The sequence below is a fragment of the Gymnoscopelus braueri genome (genome assembly GCF_963280865.1).
Source record: "Gymnoscopelus braueri genome assembly, chromosome: 4".
Taxonomy (NCBI): domain Eukaryota; kingdom Metazoa; phylum Chordata; class Actinopteri; order Myctophiformes; family Myctophidae; genus Gymnoscopelus; species Gymnoscopelus braueri.
This window is the reverse complement of record NC_137605.1, coordinates 51,552,578-51,567,481: the sequence shown is the minus strand read 5'-3', so window position 1 is coordinate 51,567,481 and position 14,904 is coordinate 51,552,578. Positions and strand designations below refer to the sequence as shown.

General features: G+C 41.0%; 1 protein-coding gene across 1 annotated transcript; it reads left to right on the top strand.

Moving 5' to 3' along the window:
• Positions 1 to 1,782: 1,782 nt before the first annotated feature.
• Positions 1,783 to 14,609, top strand: LOC308083634 (uncharacterized protein; the record flags this gene model as incomplete). The annotated part of the gene is made up of 10 exons (XM_080425949.1): positions 1,783 to 1,801; positions 1,983 to 2,139; positions 2,604 to 3,035; positions 4,602 to 5,048; positions 6,509 to 6,952; positions 8,147 to 8,581; positions 8,847 to 9,116; positions 9,329 to 9,412; positions 11,806 to 11,866; positions 12,537 to 14,609. 10 exons carry the CDS (start codon positions 1,783 to 1,785, stop codon positions 14,163 to 14,165), a joined length of 3,978 nt encoding a protein of 1,325 aa, XP_080282075.1. The 3' UTR covers positions 14,166 to 14,609.
• Between the last annotated feature and the right edge of the window lie 295 nt (positions 14,610 to 14,904).

The window sequence follows — 14,904 nt, the reverse complement described above, 5'->3', positions numbered from 1 at the left end:
ACCCAGACCGGATCAGCAACCTGCAAAGTGAATTGATCCCAGTCTACTTCCTGAGGAAGTTCACCCTCACGTCTTTTTAGGTACGACTTACGAGAAACTTTCGATGTTGTTCGGTTGCAGGTGAGACTAAATGCATTTATATCACACTGACAAGCTGTTATAAGGACATTAAATGTATAGGTTTGAAAAACCTAACTTCTGCATGTACTTTTGAGAACATTATTGGTGTAGTAGGGTGCATCTGACTAGTTTAGTTGTGAGGAACCATTTTATTCAGTAGGTCTAGAGTTTCTGTCTTGACTTTTTGTTTGAGTAACATACTGTTGAATTTGTGTTTGTTCTCAGGTTCATTTGGTGTTTATTTTCTGTTAGTTGTCTTGGTGCGTGTTGTTATGAGGTCATAGAGACTGATAAACAGTTTGCAAAGACAAGCACAGGGAAGTTTAGTTCAATACAAGGTCTGAAAAGGATTTTAAACCCAAGAAAGCACTATATGGCTTGTTTCCATTGGGGTCCTTTGTACTCAATTGATCGAAACATTTAATGACAGACAAATAAAACATAGATACATGTTGTTCAACTTGATAAAACGTGTGTAGGGACTAAGGAGTGTCTAGTGCTGAGTGCTGAATACAGGAAGCATACATTGTTGTTTTTATGTATTTATTCTGCAGCCTGCAGGTATCAGACAAGCAGACATTGCAGTGACTGTAGGTGTAGCCCCCACAGTCAAATTAGCCAGTACCAGCGTGCAACAGACCTGCCAATTGGGCTCAGCCCTTTTGGCATGACTGGTAACACGTCGGACTGGCGAGTGGGAGCCTCGGGTTCAACCCAGCTCACTGCACTTCACTACAATCTGGCGTAGTCGGCAGGACGAGGAGCGTAATATCCTTGCGTGAGGAACATGAGGGACGTCGTGTACGGTAGTCCGCGGCGTGAAGTGCGAAGCGCGAGGACGCGCTCCAAAGATCAGGGGGGTGATTGTAGCCCCCACAGTCAAATCAGCCAGTACCAGCGTGGAACAGACCTGCCAATTGGCATGACTGGTAACACGTCGGACTGGCGAGTGGGAGCCTCGGGTTCAATCCCAGCTCACTTCACTACATAGGCTACTGTGGAAAGCTTGGTGACAAGGTCGGCGTTGTGGGCTATTTTCAAAATGTGTGCCTCTTTCTTATATTATTTGACCTTTTCTTATAGTTTGTTGATTACTTTTGACGCAGTAGTAGTCTTATTCTGATTTGTTTATTTTATTTTAGAGGTATTAAAAATTACTAGAGTCCTTTATACAGTCTATATACAGTAGTTTGTATAATTACACAAACATATGTCACTACAATGTTACTGCCTTTCTGATTAGGTATACAGAGTTAGGGCCTTATATTATTAGTCTTTTTTTTTTTTTTTTTTTTTTTACATTTAAAAATAGTGAAAATAGCCCATCTATAAGCTCACAATGCATCGGCTATTTTCACTGTTTTAAATGCCTATAATAACATTAGGCATAAGGGATAAGGCGCCACGCAAAATAGTTCCCTTAACTTTATTTCATATTATTTGTAAAGTGTTGCACCATCTATACGAGTGGAACAATAACACGTATAATATTGCTGCAGAGAGGAATGGAAGCACCATACATATTAAACATACAAAAAATGCCTTTCTTTCATTCATGTCAGAGACATAAATGAACAGAGATCAGCTTCAAAGAGATCCTGGACCAGCAATTAGCACAAGTCTTCACCTGTTATACTACATGTTGGAGAATAAAGTGACAACATGGCGTCCCATTCTAAAGGTACTGTGTGTAAAGGAAACATTAGCGAATACAGACAGTATTTAACACTGAAATGCTGATTACTTTTTGCACTGTGAATGTGACATGCTGTAGAGTTGTGTGTAGAGTGTTAAAATATATATATATATAAATGATAAATAATATATAAACCTGAAGCCACTTAACCCACCATCTCCTACAGTCTTGTCCATAGACCTCTCAAAGAAAAGGGTCTCTGACCTCCTAGAGGCATTGAAACTCCAACCAGAGAAGAAACCAGTAGAGCTGACAGGCTGGTTATATGAAGAGAGTGAAGTGAGGATCTTCCTTCAGTGTCTACCCTACATCTCACAGCTCAGGTTAATTAGTTTTTCTTTAATTTAATATTTGTCTAGATATAAAAGTGATCTCAACAGATTTCTATGAAGATATTTGAGGTATGATTTATGCTAAATATTGAAAATAGCCGATCTACAAGCTCACAACGTTTCATGAAGCGATGCATTGTGAGCTTATAGATCGACTATTTTTGCCACTTGACATTGCTGAATCACAAAGTATAAAATAGGGGTAAGTGGTAAGAGATTGATTATAAAAACCTTTGTGACTTCGTCCAAGCATCAAATTATAAACTATGTTTCTTTATAGTTTTGTTAATCTGTATAATAGTTTTATAAGTTAAATACAGGTATATCATACACTTAAAAGTTTTTGTTTTCCATTGTCTCTCTCTTTAACCTAACATCAGATGGATGCAGTGTCCATCATTGTTTGGTTCTGAGAGATCAATATTCCATGTTGGTTTTCATTTGAACTGTTGCAGTGTCTATGGTCAAGAAACAACCAAGTTCCTGGGGAAGCTCATCTGTGAAGCAGCAGAACAGGAAGAAGAAACCGGAGAGAAGATTCTGGAGTTGTTGTATTCTGTGTGTAATTTCAAAACATTCCCCCTCATTGACTGGCATGATGATTGGTACCACAGGAAGTATCAATGCAATGTACTGCTGGACCTATACTCCTATGTGAAGAACTATGAGACTCAAACAGGCAGAAGTCTTCTTCCAGCATTACAACCAGTTTACCAGTCAGCTCCTACAGTCTGGTCCATAGACCTCTCAGAGAGAAAGGTCTCCCTCCTCCTAGAGGTGATGAAACTCCAACCAGAGAAGAAACCAGTAGAGCTGACAGGCTGGTCAGTTGAAGAGAGTGAAGTGAGGATCTTCCTTCAGTGTCTACCCTACATCTCACAACTCAGGTTAATGGGTTTCCTTTCATTTAATATTTGTCTAGATATAAAAGTGATCTCAACAGATTTCTATGAAGATATTGAGGTATGATTTATGCACTCTTATGTGTTTAACAACCTGGTGTCTCCATTTTGGGCATATAAATTTAGGCAAAGATTTCCAAAACCTTTTTAAAATATTGAAAATAGCCGATCTACAAGCTCACGTTTCATGAAGCGATGCATTGTGAGCTTATAGATCGACTATTTTTGCCACTTGACATCACTGAATCACAAAGTATAAAATAGGGCTTAAGTGGTAAGAGATTGATCATAAAAACCTTTGTGACTTCGTCCAAGCATCAAATTATAAACTATTTTTCTTTATAGTTGTTTTATTGTTGTTTCTTTTGCCACATCCGTGCCTGCCCATTGCCCTCTCATTGTTGGAGTTGTCGGTTCCCACTTTGGCATTCATGTCACCAGTTAAGTGAAGAATGTCATGTTGGGGTACCTTTGAAACCGCTGTTTGTAGTTATTCTTACCAGTCTTCTTTGACCTCATCCTCAGCCTCGTTGATTGGTGCATAGCACTGTACTGTAGGATGGTGAGTTTACAGAACTTTGAGTTGAGGCGTACTCGGATCAGCCTCTCACTTACTGGTCAGTGGTTCCCACTCCAGCAACGTTTTGTCTTTCTCCTTGGAGATTAGGATGGCTACACCATGTGTGTGGGTGTTCTCGTGGCCCGAATGGAGGATGACAGACCCATCATGCAAGACTTGACGTCCGGAGCCGGTCCAGTGACTTTCACTTATCCCCAGGATGTCCAGGTGGTACCTCTTCATCTCACTGAGGACTTGTGCTGTCTTGGTGGTCTCATACATGGTTCGGACGTTCCATGCTCCGATGCGGATCTTGGTTTTAGGCCCCAGTAGGTCCTCTTTCGCATTCCTGACTTCCTTCCAGCTTTCATCAGGAGTGGTCATACTGCCACCCGGGGTAGCCAGGGTCTACTTTGGTCCTCATGTAAATAGGATTGTTCATTGTAGTTTCTGTAACAATAGATTTTTTACGGGTGGCGTTGTTAGCGCCACGCCCAACCCCCAACCTGGAGGGCCAGTGTGCTGCCTTTCGTCTCACTCCTCACCCAAGACCAGTCTGGTATGGTTAAACCTGCCAGGAGCCCTAGGCACCCCCAGAATAGCACCCAAGCCTCTCGACAAGCCACGTCAAGGTCACAGCACAGGGAGAATCTTATTATAAATCTAGCTATAAAATGGAGAAAACTGTCAGTATGTCCTCCGTCCGTCGCTCAGTCCATTTTTTTCCTCAGTGGGTTGACCAATAGATCTGTAATGGCACATGGGTATTGATCATTGGTATATGCAAGGATCTACTCAGCTGATTTTCAAACTTTCCAAAAAAAAAGTTTTAGAAGCTAAGTATATCATACACTGTAAAGTTTCCTTTCATTTTCCACTGACTCTTTAACCTGAAATCTGATAGATTCAGTGTTGACCTTATTATCTTATTTGATTCTGTTTATGATAAAGAGATCAATATTTCATGTTGGTTTTCATTTAAACTGTTGCAGTGTTGCTCATGAATGGTCAGGAACGGCAGACACAACCGAGTTCCTGGGGAAGCTCATCTGTGAAGCAGCAGAATGGGAAGAAGAAACAGGAGAGAAGATTCTGGAGTTGTTGTATTCTGTGTGTAATTACAAAACATTCCCCTTTATTGACTGGCATGATGATTGGTACCACAGGAAGTATCAATGCAATGTACTACTGGACCTATACTCCTATGTGAAGAACTATGAGACTCAAACAGGCAGACGCGTTCTTCCAGCATTACAACCAGTTTACCAGTCAGCTCCTGCAGTCTGGTCCATAGACCTCTCAGAGAGAAAGGTCTCCCTCCTCCTAGAGGTGATGAAACTCCAACCAGAGAAGAAACCAGTAGAGCTGACAGGCTGGTCAGTTGAAGAGAATGCAGTGAGGATCTTCCTTCAGTGTCTACCCTACATCTCACAACTCAGGTTAATGAATTTCCTTTCAGTTAACTCAGTTAATGTGTCTATATGTAAAAGCCATCCACATTTAATATAAAGATAATGAGTAATGATTATCCATTGAATTAATTATGAACTTATTATTTGCCACGTTTTGTGCGCTGAATTTACAACAGACAAATATATATATATATATTATTTTAAATCTTATTATCCTAATACAAATCTAGCTAGAAAATAGAGAAATATGTCGGTATGTCCTCAGTCCGTCCCTCAGTCCATTTTTTCTCCTCAGTGGGTTGACCAATAGATCTGAAATGGCACATGGGTATTGATCATCAGGGTATGCAAGGATTTACAAAGCTGATTTTCAAACTGTCCCAAATTTAAGCTGTTTATTAGCATTTTTGCCATGGGCTATGGGATCTGTACACAGTAAAATATTGAGTGTTAATTTTACTTTGAGAGGAATGTAACCAAATGGAACTTTTAAGCCTGGAATCAAGCCATCCAGGCTCCTGGTGAATCATGACCATAACACATTTGATTCTGTGTAAAAAAAAAAATTACATTTTAAACCGCAAAAAAGGGTATTTATTAAATATAGTATAATATAATAAAATAAAATATTCAAATACGTTTTGACACGGAATCAAATGTTTTATGGTCATGATTCACCGGGAGCCTGGATGGCTTGGTTCCAGGCTTAAAATAATGTATATAAATATTTTTGGAAATATATATGGGGCAAATTAATGGGCTTTCTATCTCTAGCACCACAAAATGGCCACCACTGCTATGCACTTTAAGTATGCTATACCCGGGGAGGGTAGAGTACTGGAAACTGTACTCAAGTAAAAGTAAAAATTAAACCAGTAGAGATGATAGACTAGTCATATGAAGAGATTGAAGTGAGGATCTTCCTTCAGTGTCTACCCTACAGCTCACAGCTCATGTTAATGTGTATTTCTTTCATTGAAGATGTTTAGTTTTTTTTAGTTTTTATTATGAGGTATGATTTATGTACTCTTATGTATTTAACCACTTTCAATCTGGTGCCCCTATTTTGGTCATGTCATTATAGGCAAACATTTCCAAAATTAGCAGATCTACAAGCTCACGAAATCATCATGAATTGATGTGTTGTGATGCGTTGCGTTGTGAGTTTGTAGATCAGCTATCTTCATCACTTGACACAGTCGAATGATGAAGTATGAAATAAGGCTTAAGTGGTTAAAAGGGATTGACTATTTGTAACTTTTGTGATTTTATCCCAGCATCAAATGATACACTATCTGTGTTCATAGCTTGGTTATTCTTTATGATAGGTTTAGACATTATAGGTATATCATACACTTTAAAGTTTTCTTTCATTTTCTGACTCTTTAACCTGACATCTGATGGATACAATGGCCTTTTTATTTTATTTTATTCTGTTTGATACAGAGTTCAATATTTCATGTTGTTTTTCATTTAAACTGTTGCAGTGTTGCTGATGGAAGGTCAGGGACATCAGAAACAACCGAGTTCCTGGGGAAGCTCATCTGTGAAGCAGCAGAACAGGAAGAAGAAACAAGAGAGAAGATTCTAGAATCGTTGTATTCTGTGTGTAATTACAAAACATTCCCCCTTATTGACTGCCGTGATGATTGGGGATACAGGAAGCAATGTGCTCTACTACTGGACCTATACTCCTATGTGAAGAACTATGAGACTCAAACAGGCAGAAGTGTTCTTCTAGCATTACAACCAGTTTACAAGTCAGTTCCTACAGTCTGGTCCATAGACCTCTCAGAGAGAAAGGTCTCCCTCCTCCTAGAGGTGCTGAAACTCCAACCAGAGAAGAAACCAGTAAAGCTGACAGGCTGGTCAGATGAAGAGAGTGAAGTGAGGATCTTCCTTCAGTGTCTACCCTACATCTCACAGCTCAGGTTCATGTTTTTCCTTTCATTTGATATTTGTCTATAAATAAAAGCCATCCAGATTTAATGTAAAGATAATGAGGTACGATCATCAAATTGAATTAACTATCAACTGATTACTTGTAACTATTTGTGCACTGAATTTACAACCGACTATATAATTTTGAATGTTATGATTTTATCATAAATCTAGCAATCTATGTCTGTCTATTGTCAAATGTTTTATGGTCATGATTCACCAGGAGCCTGGATGGCTTGGTTCGGGACCGTACCTATGTTCCCCAGGTTCTATGTTCCCCGCTTTCCTAGGAGAGCGGGGAATATAGGACCTAACCTAAACCTAACCCTAACCATAACCTTAGTGGGGGAACATAGGTCCGGGGAACATAGATATGACCCCCTTGGTTCCAGGCTTAAAATAATGTATATAAATATTTTGGAAATATATATGGGGAACATTAATGGGCTTTCTATCTGTAGCACCACAAAATGGCTGCCACTGCTATGCACTATAAGTATGCTATACCAGGGGAGGGTAGAGTACTGGGAATCTGTACTCAAGTAAAAGTACAACTTCTCCCATTAAAAAGTACTCGAGTAAAATCAAAAATGAAACCAGTAGAGATGATATACTGGTCATAAGAAGAGAGTGCAGTGAGGATGTTCTTTCAATGTCTACTCTACATCTCACAATTTAGGTTAATGTGTTTTTCTTTCATTGAAGACGTTTCTTTTTTGTTTTGTTTTTTTACGATAATGATGTACGATTTATGTACTCTTATGTATTTAACCACTTTCAATCTAGTGTCCCTTTTTTGGGCATGTCATTATAGATTTCTTTCCCAAAAATAGCAGATCTACAAGCTCACATAAGCATCATGAAGTGATGCGTTGTGAGCTTGTAGATAAGCTATCTTTATCACGTGACACCGTCGCATGACAAAGTATGAAACAGGGCTTAAGTTGTTAAAAGGGATTGATTATTTGTAACTTTTGTGATTTGATCCCAGCATCAAATGATACACTTATGTCTTCATAGCTTGGTTTAGTAGAAGTTTAGTATATATACAGTACCCTTTCATTTTCCACCGACTCTTTAACCTGAAATCGGATAGATGCAGTGTTGACCCTTTTATTTTATTTTATTCTGTTTATGATACAGAGATCAATATTTCATGTTGGTTTTCATTTAAACTGTTGCAGTGTTGATGGATGGTCAGGAACGTCAGCCAAGATCCTGGGGAAGCTCATCTGTGAAGCAGCAGAACGGGAAGAAACGGGAGTGAAGATTCTGGAATTGTTTTATTCTGTGTGTAATTACAAAACATTCCCCCTTATTGACTGTGATGATGATTGGAGAAACAGGATGTATCAATGTGATATACTACTGTATCTGTACTCCTATGTGAAGAACTATAAGACGCAAACAGGCAGAAGTCTTCTTCCAGCATTACAACCAGTTTACCAGTCAGTTCCTACAGTCTGGTCCATAGACCTCTCAGAGAGAAAGGTCTCCCTCCTCCTAGAGGTGCTGAAACTCCAACCAGAGAAGAAACCAGTAGAGCTGACAGGCTGGTCAAAGAGAGAGAGTGAAGTGAGGATCTTCCTTCAGTGTCTACCCTACATCTCACAACTCAGGTTAATGTGTTTCCTGTTTGTGTGTACATATAAAAGCCATTCATATGTTCTAAAGATAATGAGGTATGATAATCTGCTTTAATAAATTATGAACTGATTATTTGTCACTTGCACTGAATCTAAAAGAGACAAAGGTGATGTTATACTCTAAATGCACAGAATCTGTGTGTGTGTCTGTCTGTCTGTCTGTCTGTCTGTCTTTCCTACACCTGCATATCTTGAGAATCGTCTGACCTATCGACTTTATTCTGTATTTCTTCTCCAGATGCAGCAAATCCCTCGTTCTCCAGCTCCTATCTCTGGTCTCTGAGGGCAGTGAAAGGAACACAGTGATGCGAGCAGGTTACCTGGCTGGAGCCCTGGGTGGAGAGCTGGACCTCAGTGAGACCAGACTAGATCAGAAGGCCTGTAGATGTTTGGCCCTGGTTCTGGAACACTCTGAGGGACTGACAGAACTGGACCTCAGTTACTGCCAACTCACTGACCAGCTACTAGAGACTCTGATCCCCCACCTGCACAAAGCACAAGTCCTAGAGTGAGTAGTCTTATAGATTGTGTGTGTGTGTGTGTGTGTGTGTGTGTGTGTGTGTGTGTGTGTGTGTGTGTGTGTGTGTGTGTGTGTGTGTGTGTGTGTGTGTGTGTGTGTGTGTGTGTGTGTGTGTGTGTGTGTGTGTGTGTGTGTGTGTGTGTGTGTACATGAGGTACTAATCTATTCCTTTGCCATTTCTCTTCCTTGTGTTGTTGTAGTCTGAGTTACAATAATCTCACTGATGCTCTAACAGACAGATTAGTCCAGCTGCTCTCCATCAATACCTCTATCCAAACTGTACGGTGAGTAGAATGGACTTGAGCTGGACTCACACTACAAGATAATTGGGGTGATTTTGGGTCGGAAACAACCCTCCCGAGTATCAGGGGGGCGTGCCATAACTCAGCCTAGATCGGGAGCGAATCTCGGGCATAAATATCGTCCAGTGTGAGGTTTCAAAGATCCAATCTTAACCCTCTGGAGTTGCTCACAATTTTCAAACACGTTTGATATTTATCTGGATCGCTACTGTCTGGAACGGCACAGCGGGGGACCGATAGAAAGACGTGAAGTGAATGAGTGGACTATTGGCACGGAGACCGGCCCAGACAACCTGTGATGCGTTGGACAGATGTATGTTGTAGATGTGTGTGGTAGGAAGGTTTTCCGCTATAGGCATTTTCCTGGTCCGAATAATAAAATCTGGTCAGAGACCAGATTTTATTATTCTGGCCAGATGTTACATTTATCGGCCATAATTGACCTACACCTTCCTAGCCTGTTTAGATAGTACGTGTGTGAGCACCACCCTGATTGCTATACCTGTCCATAGTTTCATAAAGCATCATTTATCTACTCGATCATGCAGGCTCGCTTGCCAAAAAGAACACAAAGTAGTCAGGACGGATGAGTGATAGCCTATATCAAAAAGCTACGCTGCATTGTGTACTGTAATATGAGAATAAACCAACTAGGCTGATGTTTCAGGCTACAGTAGCCTGAAACATCCAAACGGTCCAAACTGTGTGTTCAGAAGGGCAGCTGGCTGTGTCGGATAAAAGAAAACACACTGAATTGATTCGCCACAATCGCCAGTCAGTGTAGCTCATAAAAAAAACTTTGAATATGATTTGAATGGTTGAAAATGTACGTATTGTAATGTTGTGTTACTTTATTTCACTTAAAAAAAATTATCCCGCGATTTTTGTAACCCATTTTTTTCACCCGGTGCCAATTTCCTAAGTGATCCTGGGCGCTACACCAGCCCTACACCAGCACTACACCAGTCCCCCACAGTAGGGAGGCCAGGGCCGAGCTCATGCTTCCTTCAATGCATGAGAGCCAACTGACCTTCTTGTCACCTGACAGGGGGGAGTTTCCCTGGTAGGACGTAGCGCGTGGAAGGAACACGTTATTCCAACCAGTTCCCTTCCCCTCCATCAGGCGCCCCGGCTGTCATGGGGGAGGCGGTATAGTGACCAGGATTACTACATGTTTTTGTGAGGGTATTAACTACCCTAGGAGACACGGGGAGAACATGCAAACTCCACACAGAGTAGGCCCTTTTGCCAACCCCACCTAGGGTATGGGCGCTGATGACGCGGAGGAGAAGACACGCCTCCAGCGCCCACAGCGTCCCCGGCGGGAATCGAACCCAGGACCTTCTAGCTGTGAGGCCACAGCGTGTTACTTTATTTCATATTAAAATAATATAGGCTACTAATAATTATAATAATATCGCGGAGCAAGGCAGCCGTCCAACTATTTCTGCGTTCGGCAAGCCCGAGAATCTGGATGGAATCCTGTAGTGTGTGATGCCCTATGATTTAAAAAATGTGCATTGTGTGCATGTTTAACTCTTTGACTGCCAGAGTATTTTCATAAAGTACTCCCCCAGTGCCAGCAATTTTCGTGTTTTTTTATTTTTATATTTTGAATTTTTCTCATGAAAATAATTTAAGGGCACATAATATAAAGACCCAGCACAAATCCGCCACTAGAGTGCAGCACATGACTGCTTGATCAGGTCGTTGGGTCTCTCTCAACCTTCTTGATAGATTAGACAGGGAAAAACATGAAAACGGATGTGACGTCCTCCCAGATTGTTTTGATCGCCAAAATTACGATGTGATAGACGACGGCGATGACTGATCGTCACCCAGACCATAGATTATAGAAGAGAAACTGTCCGTTTGTCCGTCATACCGTGTGAAAGACCGTTTATTTACCTATTTTGGACGAAAATGACTGGGGAAAAGAATCAAAAACCGGAAACGGAATCCAGGTCATGAAACCGGATGCAGATGTCCATGAAGTAAGTGGAACTCGAGAATAACATTGAATATTAAGCAGCATAGCGCAATCAGAGATTAAACAATGAACGCGCGTCCAGCGCGTCGAGCGCGTCGACGGCCAACTGGACAAAGTAGCACTTGACGCGTTATCGCGTCGTCCGCAGTCAAAGAGTTAAGATCTGATAAAATAATGTATAAGATTATCCTGTAGTGTGTGATGCTACCAGATTTCAAAATCGTTTAAGATTTAAAAAATCATGTAGTGTGAGTCCAGCTTTATGTTTGAATGTTTGCATTATTGATAGAATAACGTATTGTTCTCAGGTGTGTTGATCAACATGGTTTACTACACACATCAAACCTGTTGAAGTCAAATGTTTCCTCCTTTGATGTCTTTACAGACTCTTCAACAACTGCTTCAAGGACACAACCCCCTTCCTGAAAGACAAACGCTTTGAAATGGTACTCATTGTACTTTTGCTCATTGTACTTGTGTAATGATATATTTATTGCAAGCAAGTACAATGAGGTGCACCCCATGTTCACTTAATTAACGTGATTCTTTTGAATACCTTTTGATACCACATTGGAATGCAATCTAATACCAATTGCATTGTCATATTTGTCAGAGAATTACAGAATACCAGAAGGAACTGCATTTTTTATTAAGTACATGAATTTATTGACATTTATGTCACATTTTCTGTCAATATGTCCCAGCTAACTTATTCGCTTAACAACACACAATCTAGGATAGCTTTGTATTAAGCTTATTGTCTAATAGGCTATACTTTATCATATGACAATAGCAGAGGGTTAATGTTGTTATTGAGATGTTTCAGTATTGTTTTAACCACAGTGACAAATAGCCTACATGTCAAAATGTGCATTTACTGGTAGAGTGTCATAAAGTAAGGCATGTTGGAACATCAGCAGAGAGTCAGGAATCACACAGCAGTCAATCAGTCAGTCAATCAGTCAGTCAGTCAGTCAGTCAGTCAGTCAGTCAGCCAGCAGGGAGTAGCATTCGTGAGAGCTGTCGCTGTAGGACAGTCTTATTTGGTTCATATGTATTCATTTTTATTTAATGTCCATGATTTGATATTCTCTTTTTTCTTTTTTTCATGGTGAGATGGAAGCTGATTCTGATCATGATGATGTGGCATCCATAACTCCATACGAGAAACAGCTTGAAGGTCCCTCGTCACAAAATTCTCTGCAGGAAATAGTTCCACCCTCTGTTGCTTTAGTGTCCCCCCACCTCCCCATGTTGCCTTCCCCATCCGTATCACAACAGTCCTCCCAACATTCCCCAGAAGAAATGTCATGTGACACAGCCTGTGATTTCTCAACCACAGATCATCCTGTTACAGTGTCACTGTCCTCTCCACATCCCTCATTGGAGCTCCAAGGTGAAACTGATGATCTTAGCAGATGCTTCAGTGGTTTGAGGATGGGAGAATCTAGCTCCCTGCCTCGTTCTCACAGCTTACCCTCACTGAGCCAAATTCCATGCAAAGAGAACAAGGCAAAGCGCCCCCATAGTTTAAATGATGTTACACTACTGGACAAAACACAGAAAATTACACCTGACATCATTGTTGTAAAAAACAAGGAAAGCTACAGGTTCCACTGCACCCAAGCAGGACTGTTCCAATGCAGCGTGACCGGCCTGGTGTTTAAGATGAAGGCAGAGAAAGATGTGACTTACAGGACAGTCCCTTGGAACCAAATGCTTCAAGCCCACCTTGGCAAGAGGCCTGCAGGACCACTGTTTGATTTAAAATGTCCTCAGGGGTCTGTGTGTCAGTTACACCTTCCACACTGTGAGATCCTCTCCATGGGTGGAGGCAAGTCCTTGTCTGTTGCCCATGTGATGGATGATGGCATTGAGTTTATCAAGCCCGATGTCATCACAGAAACTCATGTCATCATAAATGTAACTGAATTTTCGCCCCTTGGTGTCGTAATTACAGGTGTAAAAGAGTTGGTAAAATTATTTTTCAACAGCCCGGCCCCCAGTCCTATCCGTGCATTGGTGTTGCCGTTTTATACACCACCAATTGATGACAATCCACGTTCAATCCTGAAAGTATTGCTGCTTCCTGGGAACGTTGTGTTGGATGAAGTGCTGAACGTAAGGAGGAAGAGGCATGGAGAAGAGATTTACATTGAAGTCCCTCCATGTGAACTAATCCCAAAGCAAGAATACACCCTCTCCACTTCCCCTCAAGAAGATTCCATCATAATTCAACCAAAGAAGGCAAAATTTGAAGTTGATGAAGCTTGCTATACCAATTATATGGCAACATTTGACGTGATCTCAAAGGAAAGGTTTAGGAATGATGTTAGGCTGCTTCTTAAGCCCCTTTCCCAAACCCATGAAATGCCTGTTTTAGATAGTAACACCTCAGACAGTGCATGGGAATGCTATGTACCCCTTTCAGCTCCTGCTTTAAGAAGACAACAAGATGAGCGCACACTGAGTCGTCCAGTTGAAGACAGACTCTTTTCTGTGCAGAGCAGCTTAATCGAAAGCATTTCAGCTCCCAGTCTCAAATGTGTCGTGGACAAACTCTTTGAGAAGAGGGTGTTAACTGACTCTGAGCAGGAAGAGGCCAATGGGATGCAGGCGAAGGAGGACAAGGCACGTTTTGTCATCAATACAGTGAGGAGAAAGGGATCTGCTGCAAGTTCACTCATGATATTGATTATCTGCGATATCGACCCATTCCTAGCTGGAAATCTTGGGTTGATGTAAAACTGTACCGATGGACTTAAAATATCTTCAGTATCTAGTCAGTCAGTCAAAACGTTGGTCCTGCCTCGTTTCCGTTCTTTCCATAAGGGTCCATTTGGTTACATCTGTACGCTCTGTGAGTTACAAAGATGAATGAACACTGAGTAGCCTACACCTCACTAAGTGAGTCCGCACTGGACTAGAGATAAATAAACACTGGGCTAACAGCCTATGACCACAGGACTACTGACATACCTCGGTACCCAGAACTTGCACTGAGTTTGGGAAAAAGGCCTTCATGTTGTGCTCCCTTTGCCTGGAATTAACTTTAAAAAAAAAGAAAAGAAAACGGCACGCTTTTATTGCTTTATCTGAACTTAAAGATGGAGTTAAAGCAGTGTTATCCCTAGGTTTACTGCTTTGTGGGGGGTCTGGGCTGGATGGGGGGCCACATGCAAGAGGGGATTTGTGTTAACACACTCCAAGCAATGTTATACATTGTGCTGTATGTATGCAGTAGTTGTTTCAAGAATAGTTGCAGAATGTGCATCTTTGATTTTGACAGTCTTGGGAAGATTCAAATGGATTACTAAATGTAATTGAATAAAACACTGGCTGATAATTCAGTGGTTTGAAAGCACATCAATTAGATTATAATTTTTTAAGTGTATTTTAATCAAACAGCCTAGACCTGATGTATAAAATTGACTTGCCTTGGGAAAACAAATGGCAAGGGTTAAGATGGGATAATGTTTACTGT